General features: G+C 40.0%; 1 protein-coding gene across 3 annotated transcripts in view; it reads right to left on the bottom strand.

The window, feature by feature from the left end:
* Positions 1-21,949, bottom strand: part of ANO3 (anoctamin 3) — a 333,485-nt gene that overhangs the window by 59,488 nt on the left and 252,048 nt on the right. For all 3 annotated transcript variants that reach the window (XM_003830440.6, XM_034932304.3, XM_034932303.3), the window contains 3 exons: positions 5,479-5,561; positions 4,929-5,069; positions 4,213-4,377 (listed from right to left, as the gene is read on the bottom strand). In XM_003830440.6, coding sequence (XP_003830488.1) covers positions 4,213-4,377; positions 4,929-5,069; positions 5,479-5,561 — 389 coding nt within the window. The remainder of the gene's footprint in view (positions 1-4,212; positions 4,378-4,928; positions 5,070-5,478; positions 5,562-21,949) is intronic.

Genomic DNA, 21,949 nt, shown 5'->3' with positions numbered 1-21,949 from the left:
AATTAAAATAAATATACTAGGTGAACAAATACAAATTCCTATAAGCAAAATGTATACTAAATCAAAAGGGTGTGCCATATTTTTTCTCACTATTGAGGGACCAATATTGTTAATATTTGATTGTAATTTCTTAAAGTTTCAAAATCCAGGAGACCGTATGTGTATTCTAGAAAAAATGGAATCAAGTAAACTTTTATATCCTTATATAACTGTATTTCATGTTCTTAAATAACATTCAAAGAGCATTTTAATAGTTTATATGATACTACCTTACATAGAATTTGAATAACTTTATTTTTTTTGGTTATTTAAGGGGTCTCTTTTTTAATATCTACTACTCTAAATAATACTACAATGATAATCCTTCTATATGAATCTTGGATGATATTATTGATAATTCCTTTAATATAGAATATTGGAAATTAATTTTAAAAAAGGTTTGTCCTTTACTAGAGTTGAATAGAATATAAGCTTATTGCAGCAAATCTAGAAAATTCAAAATAGGTGATAAATATTAGACAATATGTAAAGAAAATAAAAATTACTTGTATTCTTCCTTTCAAGAGGTAACTAGAAAATATTTTGATCTATACTTGCCATTATTATGTATATAGCTGTAAATGCACTTTAGTTTGAGTTTTGATTCTACCTTTGCCAGATATATTTTAAAAATCAGGTTTATGTTTGCCCAGGAAGGATTATTTCTTTATCTAAATGCTGGATTAATTTGCACAACAGGTAATTATCTTTTTATTTAAAATTTTTTAAAAATGTAATACAGTGCCTATGATAAGACTGCTTTGTTAGTTTGTAATCTTTCTTTCAATTGCTTTCATGATTGACAATCTACTTAGAATATCTACTTTTACTTTAAGCAGTTGTGACTATTTATCTTTTCCCCAGAAAGGCTTACATTTTCTTGAGAGTTTTCAAACTTACCAGCACAGTAATTACATGGGTTGGGGAGGGGTAGCAATTACATGAGGAGACATTGATCAATGGGTACAAAATTATAATTAGATAGAAGAAATAAGTTCTAGTGTTCTATTACACAGTAATATCTTCTTTTTTTTTTTTTTTTGAGACTTGGTCTCATGTTGTCATTCAGGCTGGAGTGCAGTGGGGTGATCATAGCTTATTGTAGCTATGGCCTCTGGTCTCAACTGACCCTCCCACCTCAGCCTCCTGAGTAGTTGAGACTACAGGTGTGCACCACCACACCTGGCTTTAAAAAAAAAAAAAAAGAAAAGAAAAGAAAAGAAAAAAAACTTTTGTAGCAATGAGATCTCACTATGTTGCCCAGGCTGGTCTCAAACTGCTGGGCTCAAGCAATCCTCCTGCCTTGACCTCCCAAAGTGTTGGGATTGCAGGCATGAGCCACCATGCCTGGCCCTTCTTCTAATATTTTAATCTCCTTTATATCTATAAATGTATCTGATAAGATGATTTGTGGCTATTTACCTATCAAATACCATCAAGTATGGCTTCCCACTGCCCACAGTGGGCAAAAAACAACATCATATCCATACTTTTTACATGCCACTCACACCTCCAAAGCTAGGCACTGATTTAGTTTTCTAATCTTATTTTTCTTTATTCTAATATGCTTCACAGACACTTCTCATTATTTCCTTAGGGCAAAGAACATGCATTTCTGTGCTTCTGTCCATTTGTGGGTTGAATTTCTTCAAACAACAATCTCCTTTCTGCTCTTTCTTGGCTGATCAGAATAAGCACCCTCTCTTCTTCCGTTCAAGTCTTCTGATCCACTATCATAAAACTTACTATCCCATTTCACGTGCAATAGATGACCTTTTTCTCACCTTACTCAGGGCCCTTTTTGCTTCAACTATTGTGCATTTTTCACTGAATTCTTCAATTCTCTTTCCCCACTAGACTATAAGATCCTGGGTAGCAGAACTATGACCAGCTACTATTATTAATTTTTTTATTAACCAACCTACTTACAATAAGAAATGAGTCAATTTAAGATCAAATTGGGCAACTGCTTGTGTGACCTAGAAATCAACACAACTACTTAGTTATCTTTTCCCAGATAATAGGGCCAATTGCAATAACCTCTGTCTACTGAAAAGCTGTCATAGTTTGTACTGATTTTGTTACAAACAAGATGTTTTACTATATACCAGAAAAGTAACAGCAAAAATATAAAAATTTATGGTGTCTGTGCTGAAAATGGCTCTTCCATCAATGTGATGCTTGTGCAGTGCACAACCTATACTATCTTATGTATACTACCATATGGGTTTCCTACTTCTAAAAGTGTATTTTTTTCAAGGTTTATTATACACTTTAAATTATGACTCAAGAGCATAAATTATTTTATGGCTTGTTTAGAGATAATGTAAACAGTATCCTCTTTCTACAAACTAAACTGGACCTGAGCAAAGCAAACTCCAGTAGAATATGTTAACTATTGTCCTCATAATGAGTACTCATTTATAACTGTGACTGTTCACTTTTCTCTTAAGATCTTCTCTGATTATTGTTTTAAAGTTAAATAGCAAATGGTCTCAACTCCCTTCAGGCTAAACAAGTAACATGAGTATCAGTCACATTTGGAACCAAATGCATATTAAAATAGCAAATGGTCTCAACTCCCTCCAGGCTAAACAAGTAACATGAGTATCAATCACATTTGGAACCAAATGCATATTATCTACCTATAATACCAATCTTATTACTTATGTATGGCTCAGCTATATCATATAAATTATCTCATGATGCAAATATACTAACATTAACACTTACTATATGCAGGTTATTTAAGCTCTTTGAATCTCAGTTTCATTATTTACATAATGAAGGATAAATTGACTTTGTGGAGCTGTTGGAAGAATTAAAGATATTATCCTTAATGTGCCAATAGGTGCCTTCTATTTTCAGAGGAAATTGGTTCCCATTGATAGACCTGATTGAAGAGGTAGGCCTATGCATACTCTTGTCCCATCAACCATGGATATTTGGTCCACAAGTCATTAAGTGCATGTGATGTTGAAACAAAAAGGTGCTTTCTTTGAGTAACTAGCACATAAAAATACTGGATGATTTAAGTTAAATAAGCAGTTGAAACATGAGGAACATGGTCATAGAGAGAGTCAAAGAAGATAATAAAGGCGTAGCAATGCCACAGCATGCCAGACTATGACAAAATGGTATAGTTAGGCAAAAAACAGTTATCTTCCTGATAGAATAGAGCAGGCATGCAAAGAGAAGCAATGGGAAAAGGAGAGAAAGGAAAGAAGGTAGAAAGGGAGGGAGGGAAGGAGGGAGGGGGAGTGAGAGGAAGGAATGGAGGGAGAGGAAGGAAGGGAGGGAGAGGAAGTGAGAGAGGGAGGGATTAAGGGAGAGAGAGAAGAGGAGAAGGCAGGAGAGGAGAGTTGGGGAGAGGAGGAGAGGAGGGGAGGGGAAGAGGGGAGGGGAGGGGAGGAGGAAAGGAGAGGGGAGGAGAGGGGAGGAGAGGGGAGGGGAGAGGAGGAGAGGAGGGGAGGGGAAGGGAGGTGGGGAGGAGAGGAGAGGGGAGAGAAGAGGGGAGGGGAGAGGAGAGGAGGGGGAGAGGAAAGGAGAGGGGAGAGAAGAGGGGAGGGGAGAGGAGAGGGGAGGAGAGGGGAGAGGGGAAGGGGAGGGGAGAGGAGAGGAGGGGAGAGGAGAGGAGAGGAGAGGAAAGGAGAAGAGAGGAGAGGGAAGAAGAGAGGGGAGAGAGAAACGTTAGTTCCAGAGAAAGAAAACTGGAATAATTGCCTTACTGTTTTTCATTTCACATGAAGACTAGTAGATAACAATACTTCGCTTTCAAAAAGATTTTCCCATATCTTTCCAACAAGTTTTCCTATAAAATGGAGTTTATTGGGATGATTTTAAAGCCCAAACAATTCTTTATTTGTTTGAAAAGTGCATAGCACCATCTCTAGCACACACGAGATACTAACTGAATGGAAGCTATCACTAATCAGATTATAAACCCAAAATGCAGGGAAGATAATACAATTAGCATTTATTTTAATTTCAAAAATCTATCATCTAAACTACAAAGATGAAATATTTTCTGTTAAACTGAATTGTCATTGACAGAAGTGTGGCTTGGTCTTATTTTGGCTCCATGTAAATATATTTCAAATATAAAGGAAACATAGACCTCTCCCCTTTCCACCCCTTTTTTGTCTACTGAAGAATAACATTATAGACACTTACAAGATTCAGCAACATAATGATTATGAAATTGATACAGACAGCAGCAGCAGATGTTGCAAACTGCCAGTATTGTTTGATGAAATTCCACTTGAATGATGCAAACTGTTCCATGACAACCAGGCGGTACACCACGACTCCAAACACTGCAGTGATCACCAAGGATATCTACAATATTGGACACCAGAAAAAACATCCATATTTTACATCATTAACAAGTCAAAAGCAAAACCGTAGATCAAATCTACTGTCCCCAAGAATTGAAGGTATTTACCTTTCCAAGAAAGGATATCTAGATTTAATTTTCTCCTTTAAGGAAGTTATATTCTAATCAAAACAAATAGCACAAAATTTGTTGTTTTAGTATGATAACAAAGTTATCACACTAACATGCAAATTCTTCCCAATGTCCTCTTAAATGGAATGCTCATTTTTAACACAAGATGTCTAATCCATCAGGTCAACTGATATAATTTCCATTTTATCTTAGATGGTCTCTGTTTCTCCCAAAGAGTATTTTCTTTAAAAAGGTGCACAAACTGCCTTTGTAAAATCTCCATAACCTGTTGTGATTTGTTTGTTTAATTGTACGTATTACCAAGTTGTTGGAAAGAATAAGGTTTCTGACGTTCTCAACGTCACAAAATGAGTTGGTATCATTGAACTTACTTCTAAATTTGGAATCCCAAAACATTTTGATATCGATTCCTATACTTTACCATGAAGAATATTCCTGAGACAGAAACAAGAAGACGAGTGACTTTGTCTGAGGAAGGCTGATGTGGTTCAGGTTTTCCCGTGATGGGATTTACAATCTCCATCTTGTAATACTTGGCTTCAAACTGGGGACGAAGTGTTTCCTATGAGAGAAATGAAAGTTATCTAAATATCAAAGCCATAAACTAAAAAAACATAGCCCCAAGAATTGATACAATACTCCTAAATTTGGCCTACTTTTGTATTAAGTCTTCACAATAAAGCAACCTTTTAAAAATAACATCAAATTACCTTCCAAATAAATCCCGAGCAGTATCGAAATTAGCATAATTTTCCACTAATGTAATTTAAAGAAACATCACAGAAGTGGTTTGAAAATACATACTTCATTGATCTCTATTATCTTCATAAAAGAATAAATCTTGTTAGTAGGAAAGATCAAGGGAACAATCTAATGGTGGTTAACTGCTTCCAGCCGGAATGCTAGGGCAGTAATTTTCCATATCCTGTAATAGCCCAGTTTCCCTATTTCCTTGTATCCTAACATCTTACCTCCTCTTCTTCCCATTCGATAAGGTCCCAAGTATAGGTCAGTATACTCCTTCTCCTTTTCCAAAACTCCAGGAAGACTGTGGCTATAAAATATAAAAATGATAATTCTTTACCCAAATCACATCATATTGCTTTTCTTCTTTATATTGAGATATCTTATCTCATAATTAAAATTAAATTATGAAAATAATAAATTAAAATTTTATTTTTCCCTTTTCCTCTTCTCCCTGTGTTTATACATCATTAATTAGCGTATCTATTAGCATACACTGCTAGAGGGGTGTGATTTCTTTTACTGGAACCAAGAAGCAGGGACTTTTTGTCAGCACAGCTCATCAAAATGATGCAATCAATATTACTGAGCTAAATATTGACCATTTTGACCTGCATATGCTTATTCAAAATTATCTAAAGACTCAAATAAAGCCTTCTCCAAGAATCACAATAAAGACCAAATGCTACTCATCCAGAGCTTACAGAGAGATGGTGTAGGAGAGAGAATAAAAGAACAAACTCTCGTGGTGAAGGAGAAGAAAAGAAAGACAAGAGAAGAAACTCCCAAATTCATATTCTGGGTGGACTCTACATGGACTGAAAAGGACTCAGTGGAAAAAGTAAAGAAATTCCTGAACTGTCAGCTTTCCTGTTTAAACAGTTAAGAAAACGATTGCTGTTTTATTTTTTTTCTAGACGGGCTCTATCTTACACCATTCAAGACTTTGTGGACACAACTAAGAACTCACATATATGTTTTAGAAATCTGTGGTACTGGGGCAACCCTCTTTGGGTCCCCTCCCATTGTATCAGAGCTCTGTTTTCACTCTATTAAATCTTGCAACTGCACACTCTTCTGGTCCGTGTTTCTTACAGCTCGAGCTGAGCTTTTGCTTGCTGTCCACCACTGCTGTTTGCCACTGTCACAGACCCACCGCTGACTTCAACCCCTCCAGATCCGGCAGGGTGTCCACTGTGCTCCTGATCCAGCGAGGCGCCCATTGCCGCTCTGGATCCAGCTAGAGGCTTGCCGTTGTTCCTGCATGGCTAAGTGCCCAGGTTTGTCCTAATCCAGCTGAACACTAGTCACTGGGTTCCATGGTTCCTTCTGTGACCCATGGCTTCTAATAGAGCTATATCACTCATCGCATGGCCCAAGGTTCCATTCCTTGGAATCCGTGAGGCCAAGAACCCCAGGTCAGAGAACAAAAGGCTTGCTGCCATCTTGGGAGCAGCCTGCCCCATCTTGGGAGTGGCCTGCCACCATCTTGGGAGCTCTAAGAACAAAGACCTGCCCGTACAGCGCTTCTCCAAAGCGGTGAGTAATATTGAACCACTTTCACTTGCTATTCTGTCCTATCCTTCCTTAGAATTGGAGGAAAATAACCGGGCACCCATCAGCCAGTTAAAAACGATTAGCGTGGCTGCTGGACTCAGGTGTGAGGTTTCCTGGGAAAAAGCTTTCTAACAACCCCCAACCCTTCTGTGTTGGGAGCTTTGTTCTGCCTGGAACCAGCTTCTGCTTTCACAATTTTCCTAGGGAAGCCGAGGGTCGGCTAGAGGCAGAAAGCTGTCGTCTTGAACTCCCGGCATTGGCCGGTGGAGATCATTGCACAGCCAGAAGTCTCTACTCAACAGTCGCCCATGTGTGTGCCCCTACCTCTCCTTCTGACCCATACCTCCTGGGTCCTAACCACGACTTTCTTGAAAGTGTAGCCCCAAAATTCTCCTTACCTCTGAATCTACTTCCTCTGATCCCTGCCTCCTAGGTACTAATGCTTCAGACTTTCACTTCCGCTCCCAAGTATTAGAGCAGGTTGTGTCTCCAAAGGGATCTAAGGAAGCTCTACGCTGCGTCCTTAAGCACCTAGGCAATGAACCCAGGGAGTCTTGGCCCTGGTGACTCTCCCAATTCAGGCATACAGCTCTCGACATGGGCAGTTATGTGGGAACCGTTCCCCACCACCCTTGCCAGGGCCTTAGAATTGATAACCCAGTACTTTAACAACTGGAACTGGGTCTACAACAACATAATAGATCAGGATGAAAATGAATTGAGTAAATTAAAGGGAGGCACATATTCCTATAGTGGCAAATGGGGGCAACAAGCGAATGTCCTTCCACTATGTTTCCAAAATCCTTCTACAGAGGCAGAGAGGAGAAAGAGAGAGGCAGAGAGGGAGAGAGAGAGGAAGAAACAGAGACAAAAGATGAGTCAAACAGAGAGAGAGACAGAAAGTCAAAGGAGAAAGAAAGAGAGAAAGAGAAAGATAGAAATAGTAAAGGAAAAACAGTGTGCCCTATTCCTTTAAAAGCCAGGGTAAATTTAAAACCTGTAATTGATAATTGAAGGTCTTCTCCGTGACCCTATAACACTCCAATATTACCTTGTTGTCAATGTAAACAAGGGCATAGCCCAAAACACTGAGACCACTGACAACCCATAGCCTTCCTATCAAAAATTCTTAACTCAGTAACCCGCGAATGGCCCAAATGCATTCAACTGGTAGCGGCAACTGTCTTGCTAACAGAAGAAAGTAGAAAAATAACCTTTAGAGGAAACCTCATTGTGAGCACACCTCACCAGTTCAGAGCTATCCTAAATCAAAAAAAGCAAAAAAGTAGCTTACTAACTCAAAAATCTTAAAGTATGCGGCTATTCTGTTAGAAAAAGGTGATTTAACACTAACCACTGAAAATTCTCTTAACCCAGCAGATTTCCTAACAGGGGATTTCAATCTTAATTACCATACAAAGTCCGATCAGACCTAGGAGGAACTCCCTTCAGGACGACAGATGGTTCCTCCCGGGTGATTGAGAAAAAACCACAACGGGTATTCAGTAATTGATAGGGAGACTCTTGTGGAAGCAGAGTTAGGAGAATTGCCTAATAATTGGTCTGCTCAAACGTGTGAGCTGTTTGCACTCAGCCAAGCCTTAAAATACTTACAGAATAAAAAAAACAAAAACAAACAAAAAAAAACTCTATCTCAATACTGAGTCAAAAGGTTACCTACACCCTCTCCAAAACGAATTCTCATAAGAACTGTTGTTTATGGGAATGAATCTGGATGGGGCAGCTGGGTTGTTTGAAATACTCAGGAATCCAGTCCAGCTCTAGGACTCACCCCTGAGCCAAAGGCAATGTTGGGCATGCTGGTAAAGGACCACTAGAATCCAGCAGCCTGGACCCCTTTCTTTGTGGTCAAGAAAGGCAGGAAAAAGGGTGCAGGACTGCTACATTGGTGAGTGTAACTAATCCGATAAGCAGAGGTCCATGGGTGAAAGGAATAAGCATTAACACCATAGAGGACGCTCTAGGACTAAAGCTCATTGGAAAATGACTGGGGATCCTGGCATCCCTATGTTCTTTTTTCAGATGGGAAACATTCCCCCCAAGGCAAAAATGCCCCTAAGATGTATTCTGGAGAATTGGGACCAATTTGACCCTCACACGCTAAGAAAGAAACAACTTATATTCTTCTGCAGTCCCGTCAGGCCACAATATACTCTTCAAGGGGGAGAAACCTGGCCCCCTGAGGGAAGTATATATTATAACATCATCTTACAGCTAGACCTCTTTTGTAGAAAGGAGGGCAAATAGAGTGAAGTGCCATATGTGCGAACTTTCTTTTCATTAAGAGAAAACTCTCAATTATGTAAAAAGTGTAATTTATGCCCTACAGGAAGCCCTCAGAGTCTACCTCCCTGCCCTGGTGTTCCCCCAGCTCCTTCCCCAACTAATAAAGACCCCCCTTCAACCCAAACAGTTCAAAAAGAGATAGACAAAGGGGTAAACAATGAACCCAAGAGTGCCAATATTCCCCGATTACGCCCCCTCCAAGTGGTGGGAGGAGGAGAATTTGGCCCAGTCAGAGTGCATGTACCTTTTTCCCTCTCAGACTTGAAGCAAATTAAAATAGACCTGGGTAAATTCTCAGATAACCTTGATGGCTATATTGATGTTTTACAAGGGTTAGGACAATCCTTTGATCTGACATGGAGAGATATAATGTTACTGCTAAATCAGGCACTAACCCCAAATGAGAGAAGTGCCGCCATAGCTGCAGCCCGAGAGTTTGGTGATCTCTGGCGTCTCAGTCAGTTCAATGATAGGATGACAACAGAGGAAAGAGAATGATTCCCCACAGGCCACCAGGCAGTTCCCAGTGTAGACCCTCACTGGGACGCAAAATCAGAAGATGGAGATTGGTGCCGCAGACATTTGCTAACTTGCATGCTAGAAGGACTAAGGAAAACTAGGGAGAAGCCTTTGAATTATTCAATGATGTCCACTACAACACAGGGAAAGGAAGAAAATCCTACTGCCTTCCTGGAGAGACTAAGGGAGGCATTGGGGAAGCATACCTCTCTGTCACCTGACTCTATTGACAGCCAGGTAAACTTAAAGGATAAGCTTATCACTCAGTCAGCTGCAGACATTAGAAAAAAACTTCAAAAGTCCGCCTTAGGCCCCGAGCAAAACTTAGAAACCCTATTTAACTTGGTAACCTTGGTTTTTTATAATAGAGATCAGGAAGAGCAGGCGGAACGGGACAAACAGGATAAAAAGAAGGCCACCGCTTTAGTCATGGCCCTCGGCAAGCGGACTTTGGAGGCTCTGGAACAGGGAAAGGCTGGGCAAATCACATGCCTAATAGGGCTTGCTTCCACTGCGGTCTACACGGACACTTTAAAAAAGATTGTCCAAATAGAAATAAGCCACCTCCTCGTCCATGCCCCTTATGTGAAGGGAATCACTGGAAGGCCCACTTCCCCAGGGAATGAAGGTCCTCTGGGTCAGAAGCCACTAACCAGATGATCCAGCAGCAGGACTGAGGGTGCCCAGGGCAAGCGCCAGCCCATGCCATCACACTCACAGAGCCCCGGGTATGCTTGACCATTGAGGGCCAGGAGTTTAACTGTCTCCAGGACACTGGCGCGGCCTTCTTAGTCTTACTGTCCTGCCTCGGACATCTGTCCTCCAGATCTGTCACTATCCAAGGGGTCCTAGGACAGGCAATCACTAGATACTTCTCCCAGACACTAAGTTGTGACTGGGGAACTTTACTCTTTTCACATGCCTTTCTAATTATGCCTGAAAGCCCCACTCCTTTGTTAGAGAGAGACATCCTAGCAAAAGCAGGGGCCATTATACACTTGAATTAGGAGAAGGAAAAAGGGTAAATATATATACAGACTCTAAGTATGCTTACCTAGTCCCCTATGCCCATGCAGCAATATGGAGAGAAAGGGAATTCCTAACTTCTGAGGGAACATCTATCAAACATCAGGAAGCCATTAGGAGATTATTATTGGCTGTACAGAAACCTAAAGAGGTGGCAGTCTTACACTTCCGGGGTCATCAGAAAGGAAAGGAAAGGGAAATAGAAGGGAACCACCAAGCAGATATTGAAGACAAAAGAACTGTAAGGCGGTACCCTCCATTAGAAATGCTTATAGAAGGACCCCTCGTATGGGGTAATCTGCTCTGGGAAACCAAGCCCCAGTACTCAGTAAGAGAAATAGAATGGGGAAACTCACGAGGACATAGTTTCCTCCTCTCAGGATGGCTAGCCCATTAAGAAGGAAAAATACTTTTGCCTGCAGCTAACCAACGGAAATTACTTAAAAACCTTCACCAAACCTTTCACTTAGGCATTGATAGCACCCATCAGATGGCCAGAACATTATTTACTGGACCAGGCCTTTTCAAAACTATCAAGCAGATAGTCAGGGCCTGTGAAGTGTGCCAAAGAAATAATCCCCTGCCTTATCGCCAAGCTCCTTCAGGAGAACAAAGAACAGGCCATTACCCAGGAGAAGACTGGCAACTAGATTTTACCCACATACCCAAATCTCAGGGATGTCAGTATCTACTAGTCTGGGTAGATACTTTCACTGGTTGGGCAGAGGCCTTCCCTTGTAGGACAGAAAAGGCCCAAGGGGTAATAAAGGCACTAATTCATGAAATAATTCCCAGATTCATACTTCCCCAAGGCTTACAGAGTGTCAATGGCACCGCTTTCAAGGCTTCAGTAACCCAGGGAGTATCCCAGGTGTTAGGCATACAATATCACTTACACTGCACCTGGAGGCCACAATCCTCAGGAAAAGCCGAGAAAATGAAAGAAACACTCAAACAACATCTAAAAAAGCTAACCTAAGAAACCCACCTCGCATGGCCTGCTCTGTGGCCTATAGCCTTACTAAGAATCCGTAACTCTCTCCCAAAAGTGTGACTTAGTCCATACAAGATGCTGTATGGATGGCCCTTCCTAACCAATGACCTTGTGTTTGACCGAGAGACAGCCAACTTAATTGAAGACATCACCTCCTTAGCTAAATGTCAACAAGTTCTTAAAACATTACAGGGAACCTGTCCCTGAGAGGAGGGAAAGGAATTATTCCACCCGGGTGACATGGTATTAGTCAAGTCCCTTCCGTCTAATTCCCCATCCCTAGACACATCCTGGGAAGGACCCTACCCAGTCATTTTATCTACCCCAACCATGGTTAAAGTGGCTGGAGTGGAGTCTTGGATACATCACACTTGAGTCAAACCCTGGATACTGCCAAAGGAGCCCGAAAATCCAGGAGACAATGCTGGGTATTCCTGTGAACCTCTAGAGGATCTGCACCTGCTCTTCAAGCGACAACCATGAGGAAAGTAACTAGAATCGTGGATCCCCATGGCCCTCCTTTGTCACATTTTTCTTTTTACTGTTCTCTTATCCCCTTTCACTCTCACTTCACTTCCTCCATGCTGCTGTACTACCAGTAGCTCCTCTTACCAAGAGGTTCTATGGAGAATGTGGCTTCCCAGAAATATTGATGTCCCATCGTATAGGGGTTTTTCTAAAGGAGACCCCACTTTCACCACCCACAACCATATATCCCTGCACTTCAGGCCATACATTTCAATCCCTGTATCTTTAACCTCCTTGTTAAGTATGTCTCTTCCAGAATCGAAGTTGTAAAACTACAAATGGTTCTTCAAATGGAGCCCCAGATGCAGTCCATGACTAAGATCTACTGCAGACCCCTGGACCAGCCTGCTAGCCCATGCTCTGATGTTAATGACATCAAAGGCACCCCTCCCGAGGAAATCTCAACTGCACGACCCCTACTACGCCCCAATTCAGCAGGAAGCAGTTAAGAGCGGTCGTTGGCCAACCTCCCCAACATCACTTGGGTTTTCCTGTTGAGAGTGGGGACTGAGAGGCAGTACTAGCTGGATTTCCTAGGCTGACTAAGAATTCCTAAGCCTAGCTGGGGAAGGGGACCGCACCTACCTTTAAACACGGGGCTTGTAACTCACCTCACACCCAACCAATTAGGTAGTAAAGAGGACTCACTAAAATACCAATTAGGCTAAAAGCAGGAGGTAAAGAAATAGTCAAATCATATATTGCCTGAGAGCGTGGGGGAGGGACAATATTCGGGATATAAACCCCAGGCATTTGAGACTGGAGTGGGCAACCCCTTTGGGTCCCCTCCCATTGTATGGGAGCTCTGTTTTCACTCTACTAAATCTTGCAGCTGCACACTCTTCTGGTCCGTGTTTGTTACGGCTCAAGCTGAGCTTTCGCTTGCCGTCCACCACTGCCATTTGCAGGCCCGCCGCTGACTTCCACCCCTCCGGATCCAGCAGGGTGTCCGCTGTGCTCCTGATCCAGCGAGGTGCCCTTTGCCACTCTGGATCCAGCTAGAGGCTTGCCATTGTTCCCACATGGCTAATTGCTCGGGTTCGTCCTAATTGAGCTGAACACTAGTCACTGGGTTCCACAGTTCTCTTCCATGACCCACGGCTTCTAATAGAGCTATAACACTCACCACAGGGCCCAAGGTTCCATTCCTTGGAATCCGTGAGGCCAAGAACCCCAGGTCAGAGAACAAAAGTCTTGCCGCCATCTTGGGAGCAGCCCACCCCATCTTGGGAGTGGCCTGCCACCATCTTGGGAGCTCTAAGAACAAAGACCTGCTGGTAACAGCTGGATGAGCCTGACTGCTTTGTAGCTGCCTGTGTGTGGCAAACAACTAACACTCCCTAGGCCTCAATTTTTTAATTTATAAAATGAAAGCAGTAAATATCACATCATATAAGTTGTTGAGTATTTATGAGAATTAAAAGGAATAATCGCCATAAAAGGCCTGATACTGCCAATAATATATTTGAGAAATACGAGTTTCTCTTTTTCCCTTTATTCTACTTTATGGCAACTCCTACCTCCTATTCTCTTTCTTTTGCTACTAAGCAGACATCTGGGTTTGTTTGTTTGTTTCATCAGGGAGAGGTTCTAAATGTTGTATCCTTTAACCCTCAAAGCATCATCTATTCTCTTAGAGGGTAAAGGGCAGAGATGTTATCCCTGTTGGTTTCTAACCTTGGAGAAGGTCAGAAATGTCACGAGCTCTCTATAGATCCCCTTATCAGCTTCTCTTACACAATCCTTTGGTTCTGTGTGTGGTGAAAACTGGATTGGGGGAAAATCAGATCAGTAGAAACCAAATGTTGAAGCAACTGGTGAATAGAGAAATACAGATTGAGTATCCCTACAATGGAATATTATTCAGCAATAGAAAGAAATGAAGTATGGACCCATGCATGGAATGATGCAGGGATGTTTACTACAGCATAGAAGGACCTTGAAAACACAGGGCTAAGTGAGAGGAGCCGGACAGGAAGGATCATGTATTGTATGGTCTGCTCATGTATGATCTGCTCATTTATTGTGTGATCTGCTTACATGAAATGCCCAAGGTAGGCAAATCCACAGTTAGGAAATAGATTGGTGGTGGCCAGGGGCAGGGACTTTTGGGGGAAAATAGGGAGTGACTGTTAACAGGGACCTGCTTTCTTCTGGGGTAATGAAAATGGTCAAACATTGATTGTAGTGAGGGTTGTGAGGCTCTATGAATATGCAAAAAAACCATTGAATTGGACACTTTAAATGGGTGCAAATTATATTCCAATAAATTATTTGTAGAAACTAAAAAAAAAAAGAAAATTGGGGTACTAAGGTTTTTTCTCCTTCTTTCTTTGTAACTAAAAATCAGCCCAGTATTGGTTAGAAAAAAAATACAATGTTCATAGTTGCATTTTCTAACCTTTTATGACATTTACAAAGCCCTCTCTCACATATGTTTTAAATTCATTGTCACTCTCTTAACATTTACAAAGAGATATGGCAAATGTTATCATCATGTGGATTTTGGAAGCAAAGATGCTAATTGGCTGTGACACAGACAATAAATGGCAGAGCCAGGACCAAAACTCTTGCTAGTTACTCTCCACCCACAATGCCTGGCTGGTACATTCCTCAGGCTGGTTTTTGTTGGTTGGTTGGTTGGTGTTCTGATTTTTGTTTTTTCCCCAGGACTACCATAAGTCATTACTCTCTACTGATTTTCAGCAGTTTTAAAAGAGTACAAATGACTAAAAGAAGCAAAACAGCCGAAAATTATTGTCTGCAGGAAAAATTAGAATCTCCAAGCACTGGATCTGCTTTCAAATAGCAGACCAGAATCACTGTTACCAAATGAAACATTTAAAACTTAAGAGGAAAGTGGAATATAGAGGAGGTAAATAGGAGAAGAGATACAAAGAAAAGCAAAAACTGAAAAAAAGGTACAATATTAAGTAAGCAAGTACAACATACAGTGATTCCTAGGCTGGGACTTAAGGTTTTTAATATAGTGTACAACATTTAGAATGCTCAATCAAATCCTAATTATCATTGGTCTCTGTCAAGGCTTAAAGTTTAAATGTGTCTGTCGCATGCTTTCTTCTTAATTTATATTTCCAGCATATACTTGAGCAAAAAACATCTTTCACAAAATATAAAAAATAAAGGTAATCTTGAATTTGGTGCAATTTTAGCTTGAAGGTAATAGCATTACAGAAAATATATTGAATCTTTCTCAGAAAGTAGGGTGTCCACTTTCAATTTTAATATTGAGGTAACCTTTGTTAAAAATCCATGCTCAGCTGGAGATATATGTATTTTATTAATGGCTTATTTATCTCAACTTTCAGGTAATCCACATTCTCACTTTTTAAAATTGTTAATTAGAAAAAGGGTATACAGAATAACTGAGTATGCAAAACACTAATTGAAATAAATTGTTATTTACTAATCCCTACTAAAATTATTAGTAAAGATACAATTAATAATACAAATAGCTAACTTTGAAAGTTAAAACAGTGGTTGATTGGCAAGAGGCTCAAGAACTCTTGAGGCATTGTAGTCTATGTTTTAACAGGGGTGATGGTGGTTATACAAGTTCATTTATTTTTCAGAAGTGACCATACTGTTCTTAGAATCTGTGGATTTCACTCTTATGCAAATTATACCTAAAAATTACAGAAAATAATTTTTTAAATAATAAGTGATTAAAAAGATTATATGACTTGATTCTAATGAAAACCCTCTTTGCTTTCCGAACCTTTTTAAGTACTTTTTTTTTTTTTTTTTGAGACAGAGTTTCACTTTGTCACTCAGGCTAGATAGAGTGCAGTGGCATGATCTCGGCTCACTGCAACCTCTGCCTCCTGGGTTCAAGTGATTCTCTTGCCTCAGCCTCCTGAGTAGCTGAGACTAGAGGTGCACACCACCATGTCCACTGATTTTTTAAATTTTAGTTGAGACAGGGTTTCACCAAGTTGTCCAGTCTGGTTTTGAACTCCTGAGCTCAGGCAATCCTCCCGCCTTGGCTTCCCAAAGTGCTAGGATTGCAGGTGTGAGCCACCGCACCTGGCCCCAACCTTTTAAACTCTTGTGCTTAGCAGTAGTGGGACCTATCTTGCAGTGAGGGGCTGAAAAGAAAGCAGGGAGATGGGATGACCATATGCCATTCCACAGTCAGTTCCAGGGTGGTTGCAAACCTAAATTATGAACACAGGCAACCAGCTTGGATTTGTAGGATAGGCTGAACAATAAAAATGTCTGTACAGTTCTCTAGAACAGTTGTATTAACCAGCCTTGGAAAGGAGAAAGGGCTTCTATTTATGCCAAGATCTAAGCAAACAGATGAAGCAGAAGCACCCAACTTAGGTGATCTCAAGGTTCTCTCAGGTATGTAAATGGATGTGGCTTTGTATAAACATAGGAGGAAAGGCTGGGGCCGACCCTAAACATAAAAAGTGCTTAGTTCATCTAGACACACCCACATTTCAATCATACATGATGAAATAAAGCTCTACACTGCCCTAAGTCATCAGCCAGATTTGACTCACTGCCTCACATTTTGTCTACTCTGGCATAAATAATGGGTTCCAACTGATGGAAATGTGAGATGGAGGGCAAAAATTGTTAGGGTCTCAATTCAGTGACTGTTCTCTCAGGAGGATTACATGAATTTAATCTCATCCTTGATAGCAGAGGAAAACAGGATGAGAAAAGGGGTTGAGCTGCCATCTTGATCAAAACTGAGTAATGGACATGGGAATTTCAAGAGGAAACAGAAATCTGTGAAAAACCTACGAATCTATGACTTTGAATAAAGTATCTTATAATCCATTTTATTATAATTTCTGGTGAAAAGTTTGGCATGCATAGTTAACTCTGGGCTTCTGGCTGGATCAGGTGGTCTCTGAAGCAAGCAGCAGATTAAAAGAATACAGGAGCATTAGAGGCCGGGTGTGGTGGCTCAGCCTATAATCCCAGCAGTTTGGGAGGCCGAGACAAGTGGATCAAGAGGTCAGGAGGTCGAGACCATCCTGGCTAACACGGTGAAACCTCCTCTCTACTAAAAATACAAAAACGTTAGCCGGGTGTGGTGGGGGGCACCTGTAGTCCCTGCTACTCGGGAGGCTGAGGCAGGAGAATGGCGTGAACATGGGAGGCGGAGCTTGCGGTGAGCCGAGATCGCGCCACTGCACTCCAGCCTGGCGATAGAATGAGACTACATCTCAAAAAAAAAAAAAAAAAAAAAGATTCTCACCAGGGAAGCCCCTTCTTTATCTGTTTTATATATTGAACAATCAAGATCAATTCTAGTTGAAAAAATATTTATTGCTTAACAATAATTATTTGTCTCACGACAAAGCGAGACTCCGTCTCAAAAAAAAAAGAAAAAGAATACAGGAGCATTAACGACAGCCCCAGATAAAATCAGGGGTGAGAATTGAGCAGTTGGAAGAACTGACAAACTAACTGAATCAGGGGGATTTACATATTTGAATATTTTAGAGCTTCAACAAATTTCAATGCTCAAGATACACTTTAGACCAATTAAGTCAAAATCTCCAGGAACAATACCCCGTCATCAGTACTTTTTAAAGCTCCCAAAGACTTCCAAAGTGCAGCCAAGGTTGATCAGAGCAGCCTAGAGAATAAGCAGTTGTGCTGATGGAAGAGGTAGAAGAGCAGTCAAAGTCATGGTTACTGAGGTGGTAGAACCTCAATACAAAAACTATAAGGTCAAGCCAGGAGAAATAATGCTGTCATTTTGTTTTGACTTCCAATTATTTATAAAGTATTTTAATAATCTCTTTAGATAAATTACTTCTAACGTCTATAACACCCATTCTCTTAACAGTCAATAAAAATCTGAACGGGAACTACATGTACGAGGTGTACATGAAATGTTTCATAAAATGGCTATTGTTATTAACCTTCAGTTTAACATATGAGAAATTTGGAGTACTGAGAGGTTAAGTGACTTGCTGAAGTCACATGGATGATAGGAACCAAAGTAATCCTAACTCTAATACTCATACTCTGTCTACCATACAATGCTTCCCTGGATAGACATGAAATAGGTTCTGATAGGTGGGAATGAAAATCTGAGAACACGCTGTGAGTGTCATCAGTAAAGAAGTATCCTGGAGATAGGTAGATAGGGATGTAGAAAAAACAGCAGAAATGAAATAGCATGGGGTTCAAAGCACAGAAATCTGATATATAAGAGCAAAGGAACAATGGCTCAAAATAAAGATGGCAACAGAGGGATGGTGAGGAGGGGAGGGAGTGTATTAAACTTGTTAAATATTAAAATAAAGATACTTAAAAATGAAAGTGTATAAAATGAAAGTCATTAAATTTATAAAGAATGAAATACCAAATCAGATATAGGTATAGGGAAGGCTTATATATATAGGTAGGTAGACTGCCAAATCTAGATATATAAATAATGCCTATATATATATGATATCTCTCTCTCTCTCAAAGCATTAGCACTAATTGTTTGTGGGAAGTGGATTAGGGAGCATTTTCACTTTGTTCATAGTAGACATTGTACAAAGAAATGTGTGCTGCCTATGTTCTTTTTAACCACTCTGGAAAGTTTATCAACTCCTTTCTTTGGTCCTGTGAAACTGGTTTGGAGATGGAGTCAGAGGATCAGAGGCCTCCACAGGAGAAGGACATTTTTGTTATCAGGGGAAAGGCAGGTTTGACATGACTCATGGAGGTGAAAGGGATATTCCAGAAAAGCTGAAGATAATAAAGCATAACTCTGTTCCTTAGCAACTACACATTATATTTACTTTTCACACCTGCCTCTCTGACAGCAGTGACACCCTCTTCTCAACTTAAAAAAATTTCAAAGATGAACAGGCTGCACTTAGTTCTTATAGCTCCATTTCCTCAGTTTACAGTTCATAGCACAGACTATCAGAATCATAGAGTCACAAATATAAGGGAGGTTAGATGCTGCATGTGGTTTGTTCTAAGTTATTTATTTTAAATCTAAAGAAAACAAGGCCCAGGGTGGTTGAAATATATCAGTGAGCTTGTGCATCTACAGCACTTTTTTATCACTTATTACAGTTGTTCTTATACATGATTTTTACTACACTTGAAGTTAAGTTTTTTTAGTCTTTTTTTCCTTAGCTTTTTTAGTGCTTGACACACTGAAAATGCTCAATAAATGTTCATCAAATTGAACTGAATTATTGAATAGAATCCAGTCATAATGTAACTCCTGGTCTTGTCATCTTTCCATTATTCCAGGTTTTCAAATTATGCTTCAAGGAATCTCATTGGCAATACAGGAAGGGCTACAATCCCAGCACTTTGGGAGGGGGAGGCGGGCGGATCACCAGAGGTCAGGAGTTTGAGACCAGCCTGGCCACCATGGTGAAACCCTGTCTCTACTAAAAATACAAAAATTAGCCGGGCATGGTGGCAGACACCTGTAATCCCAGCTACATGGGAGGCTGAGGCAGGAGAATTGCTTGAACACAGGAGGCGGAGGTTGCAGTGAGCCGAGATCGTGCCATTGCACTCCAGTCTGGCGATAGAGTGAGACTACATCTCAAAAAACAAACAAACAAACAAACAAACAAACAAACAAACAAAAAAAAAACAAGACAGAATCTCACCAGGGAAGCCCCTTCTTTATCTGTTTTATATATTGAACAATCAAGATCAATTCTAGTTGAAAAAATAATTATTGCTTAACAATTTTTGAAAACCACGTTACTATACTTTTAATATGGTTGATTAGAAAGGGTCAGGGAAAGGGGTCAGTTCAAACACAAATGAAGCTAAATATGTCTGAATACGGAAGAAAAAGGAACTCCAAGCATTGTTTTCATCAGAACAGTTAAAGACTTGAAGCCTTCTCAAAAGAAGGCCCAGTTGAAACAATAGTTTATCAGAGCAACAACTCAGATTGCCAGTTTGGACAGCACCCAAGTACTACTTAAGACTCCTCCATTCCCCAGGTTTATTTTCAGCATCATCCTCAAGCATAATGTGCTTTCCCAATGCACTATTGCAACACCACTACACATGAGGTAGAAATAGAAACCTTGCTAAACAGGTTCTGCATTTGGCAAAAGAGCCATGAATATGGGACATTTTACATCTCCATGCCTGGGGAAAATTCCTCGGTCTTTTTGGTTAACACCTTATAGAAATGTAATGCATGGAGTTCTCTATATGAGCACAAAGTAGACTAATTGATATGAAGAGCCTGTAAATATGTGTGCAGCGGCAGATTTTGAACATTTGGATTGAACTGTATTTGACACAGCGCAATATCTGGAACTGGTTGGTCAAAACCTGCTTGTCTTGTTAAATTTCCTCTGTCCGAGGACACGGAATCTCTCTCTAATTTTACTTCAAATTTCCCTTTCCTTCATTTCTCTAAAAACATTAAATAAGAAAGAAGATAGTAAAGCCAGCATTTGAAGCCTAAGTATTGAAAGTCTTTGACAATTTCTGAAATCAGACTTGACATCTTTCCCCCGCCTTGCAAATTTCTTGAAGAAGTAAGAAGCTACATATAAGCATCATCATGTTTATTAAATTACAATGAGAACTCTCACTCAATCTTGACCAGAGCAGACTCTTAACTTGGAAGTAGAGTCCCACTAAAGGCAACTCTTGTGGTCACTCAATATTGTATTGGCATTTGCATATTAAATAGACATTTCAGTAGCATTTATTCAAATTGAAATGAATACTCTCAATTGAATTGCTAAAATATTGGAGGTGTCCACACTTGATAAACTAGTCACCTTTTTGCCATGTATTTTTCATAAATGCAATATAATATTTTAAAGCACAATATTAATTTTTCTCAAGCCTTTTCCTCATCTTACTATTCAATGATTTGATATACTTTCTTTAATTCAGTTGAATATTTTCTAATTAAAAATGTAACATCAACAAAAATAACAGGAGTAAGCACCTTGTCTTATTTACTTCTGAAATCTAGGGATAGAGGAGTGCATGCCATATAGTTGGCCTTTAATTAATATATGTTGAAATAATTAATTAAAAGTATAAAGAAGAAAATAAAAGTCACTAACAATCCCACCATGAATAAAGAGCTACTATTAAAATTTGAGTATTTCTATCCAAAGTATGTTTTCTTGAGCAGTATATTCAGGACTGACACCTTGCTAATACTCAGAAGTATGGCCATACTAATTGTTAATTTACAAAGGAAAAAACACAAACTGAAACTACAACTAAACTCCTTAAAGACCTCCATCTCCTTACTGGCTAGCCTATCCTTCCCAGGAAACCTTCACTAGGACCAGATACCTGTATAGTCAGTCCCTGGAACAACTTGTGGCTCTAGAAAACTGCTCCAGAACTAAGGTCTTCATCTATTCAAACTGGCCAGTACTAGAGCCCTAATATTTGCCTTTTCAACCTATATGTATTTCTCTGGAACTGGATATAGTACCTCAGTTAGAATGTACTTGTCACCGTAAGTAAACACCGATCACTATAAAATAAATTACTGACTTCACCTTTAAAATAAATGCAATGAAAATTATCTTTTTGATTAAGTAATAATGCTCCTCAGAACATACAGGAACAGCAGTGTTCTGTTCCTGAACAAAGACCATGGATTAGAGTAGGGATGTTCTGGGTTTGAAAGGTGCATATATTTCTAATCATCTGGCCGTGGACAAATTACTAAACGATGATAAAATTCTGCTGTTACTACTTAAAATGAGAATAATAAAACTGTATTCATAAGAATGTTGTACAAATTGAGAGACAATTTG

The sequence above is a fragment of the Pan paniscus genome, chromosome 9 (genome assembly GCF_029289425.2).
Source record: "Pan paniscus chromosome 9, NHGRI_mPanPan1-v2.0_pri, whole genome shotgun sequence".
Classification (NCBI taxonomy): Eukaryota; Metazoa; Chordata; class Mammalia; order Primates; family Hominidae; genus Pan; species Pan paniscus.
This window is presented reverse-complemented; position numbering and strand designations above follow the sequence as displayed.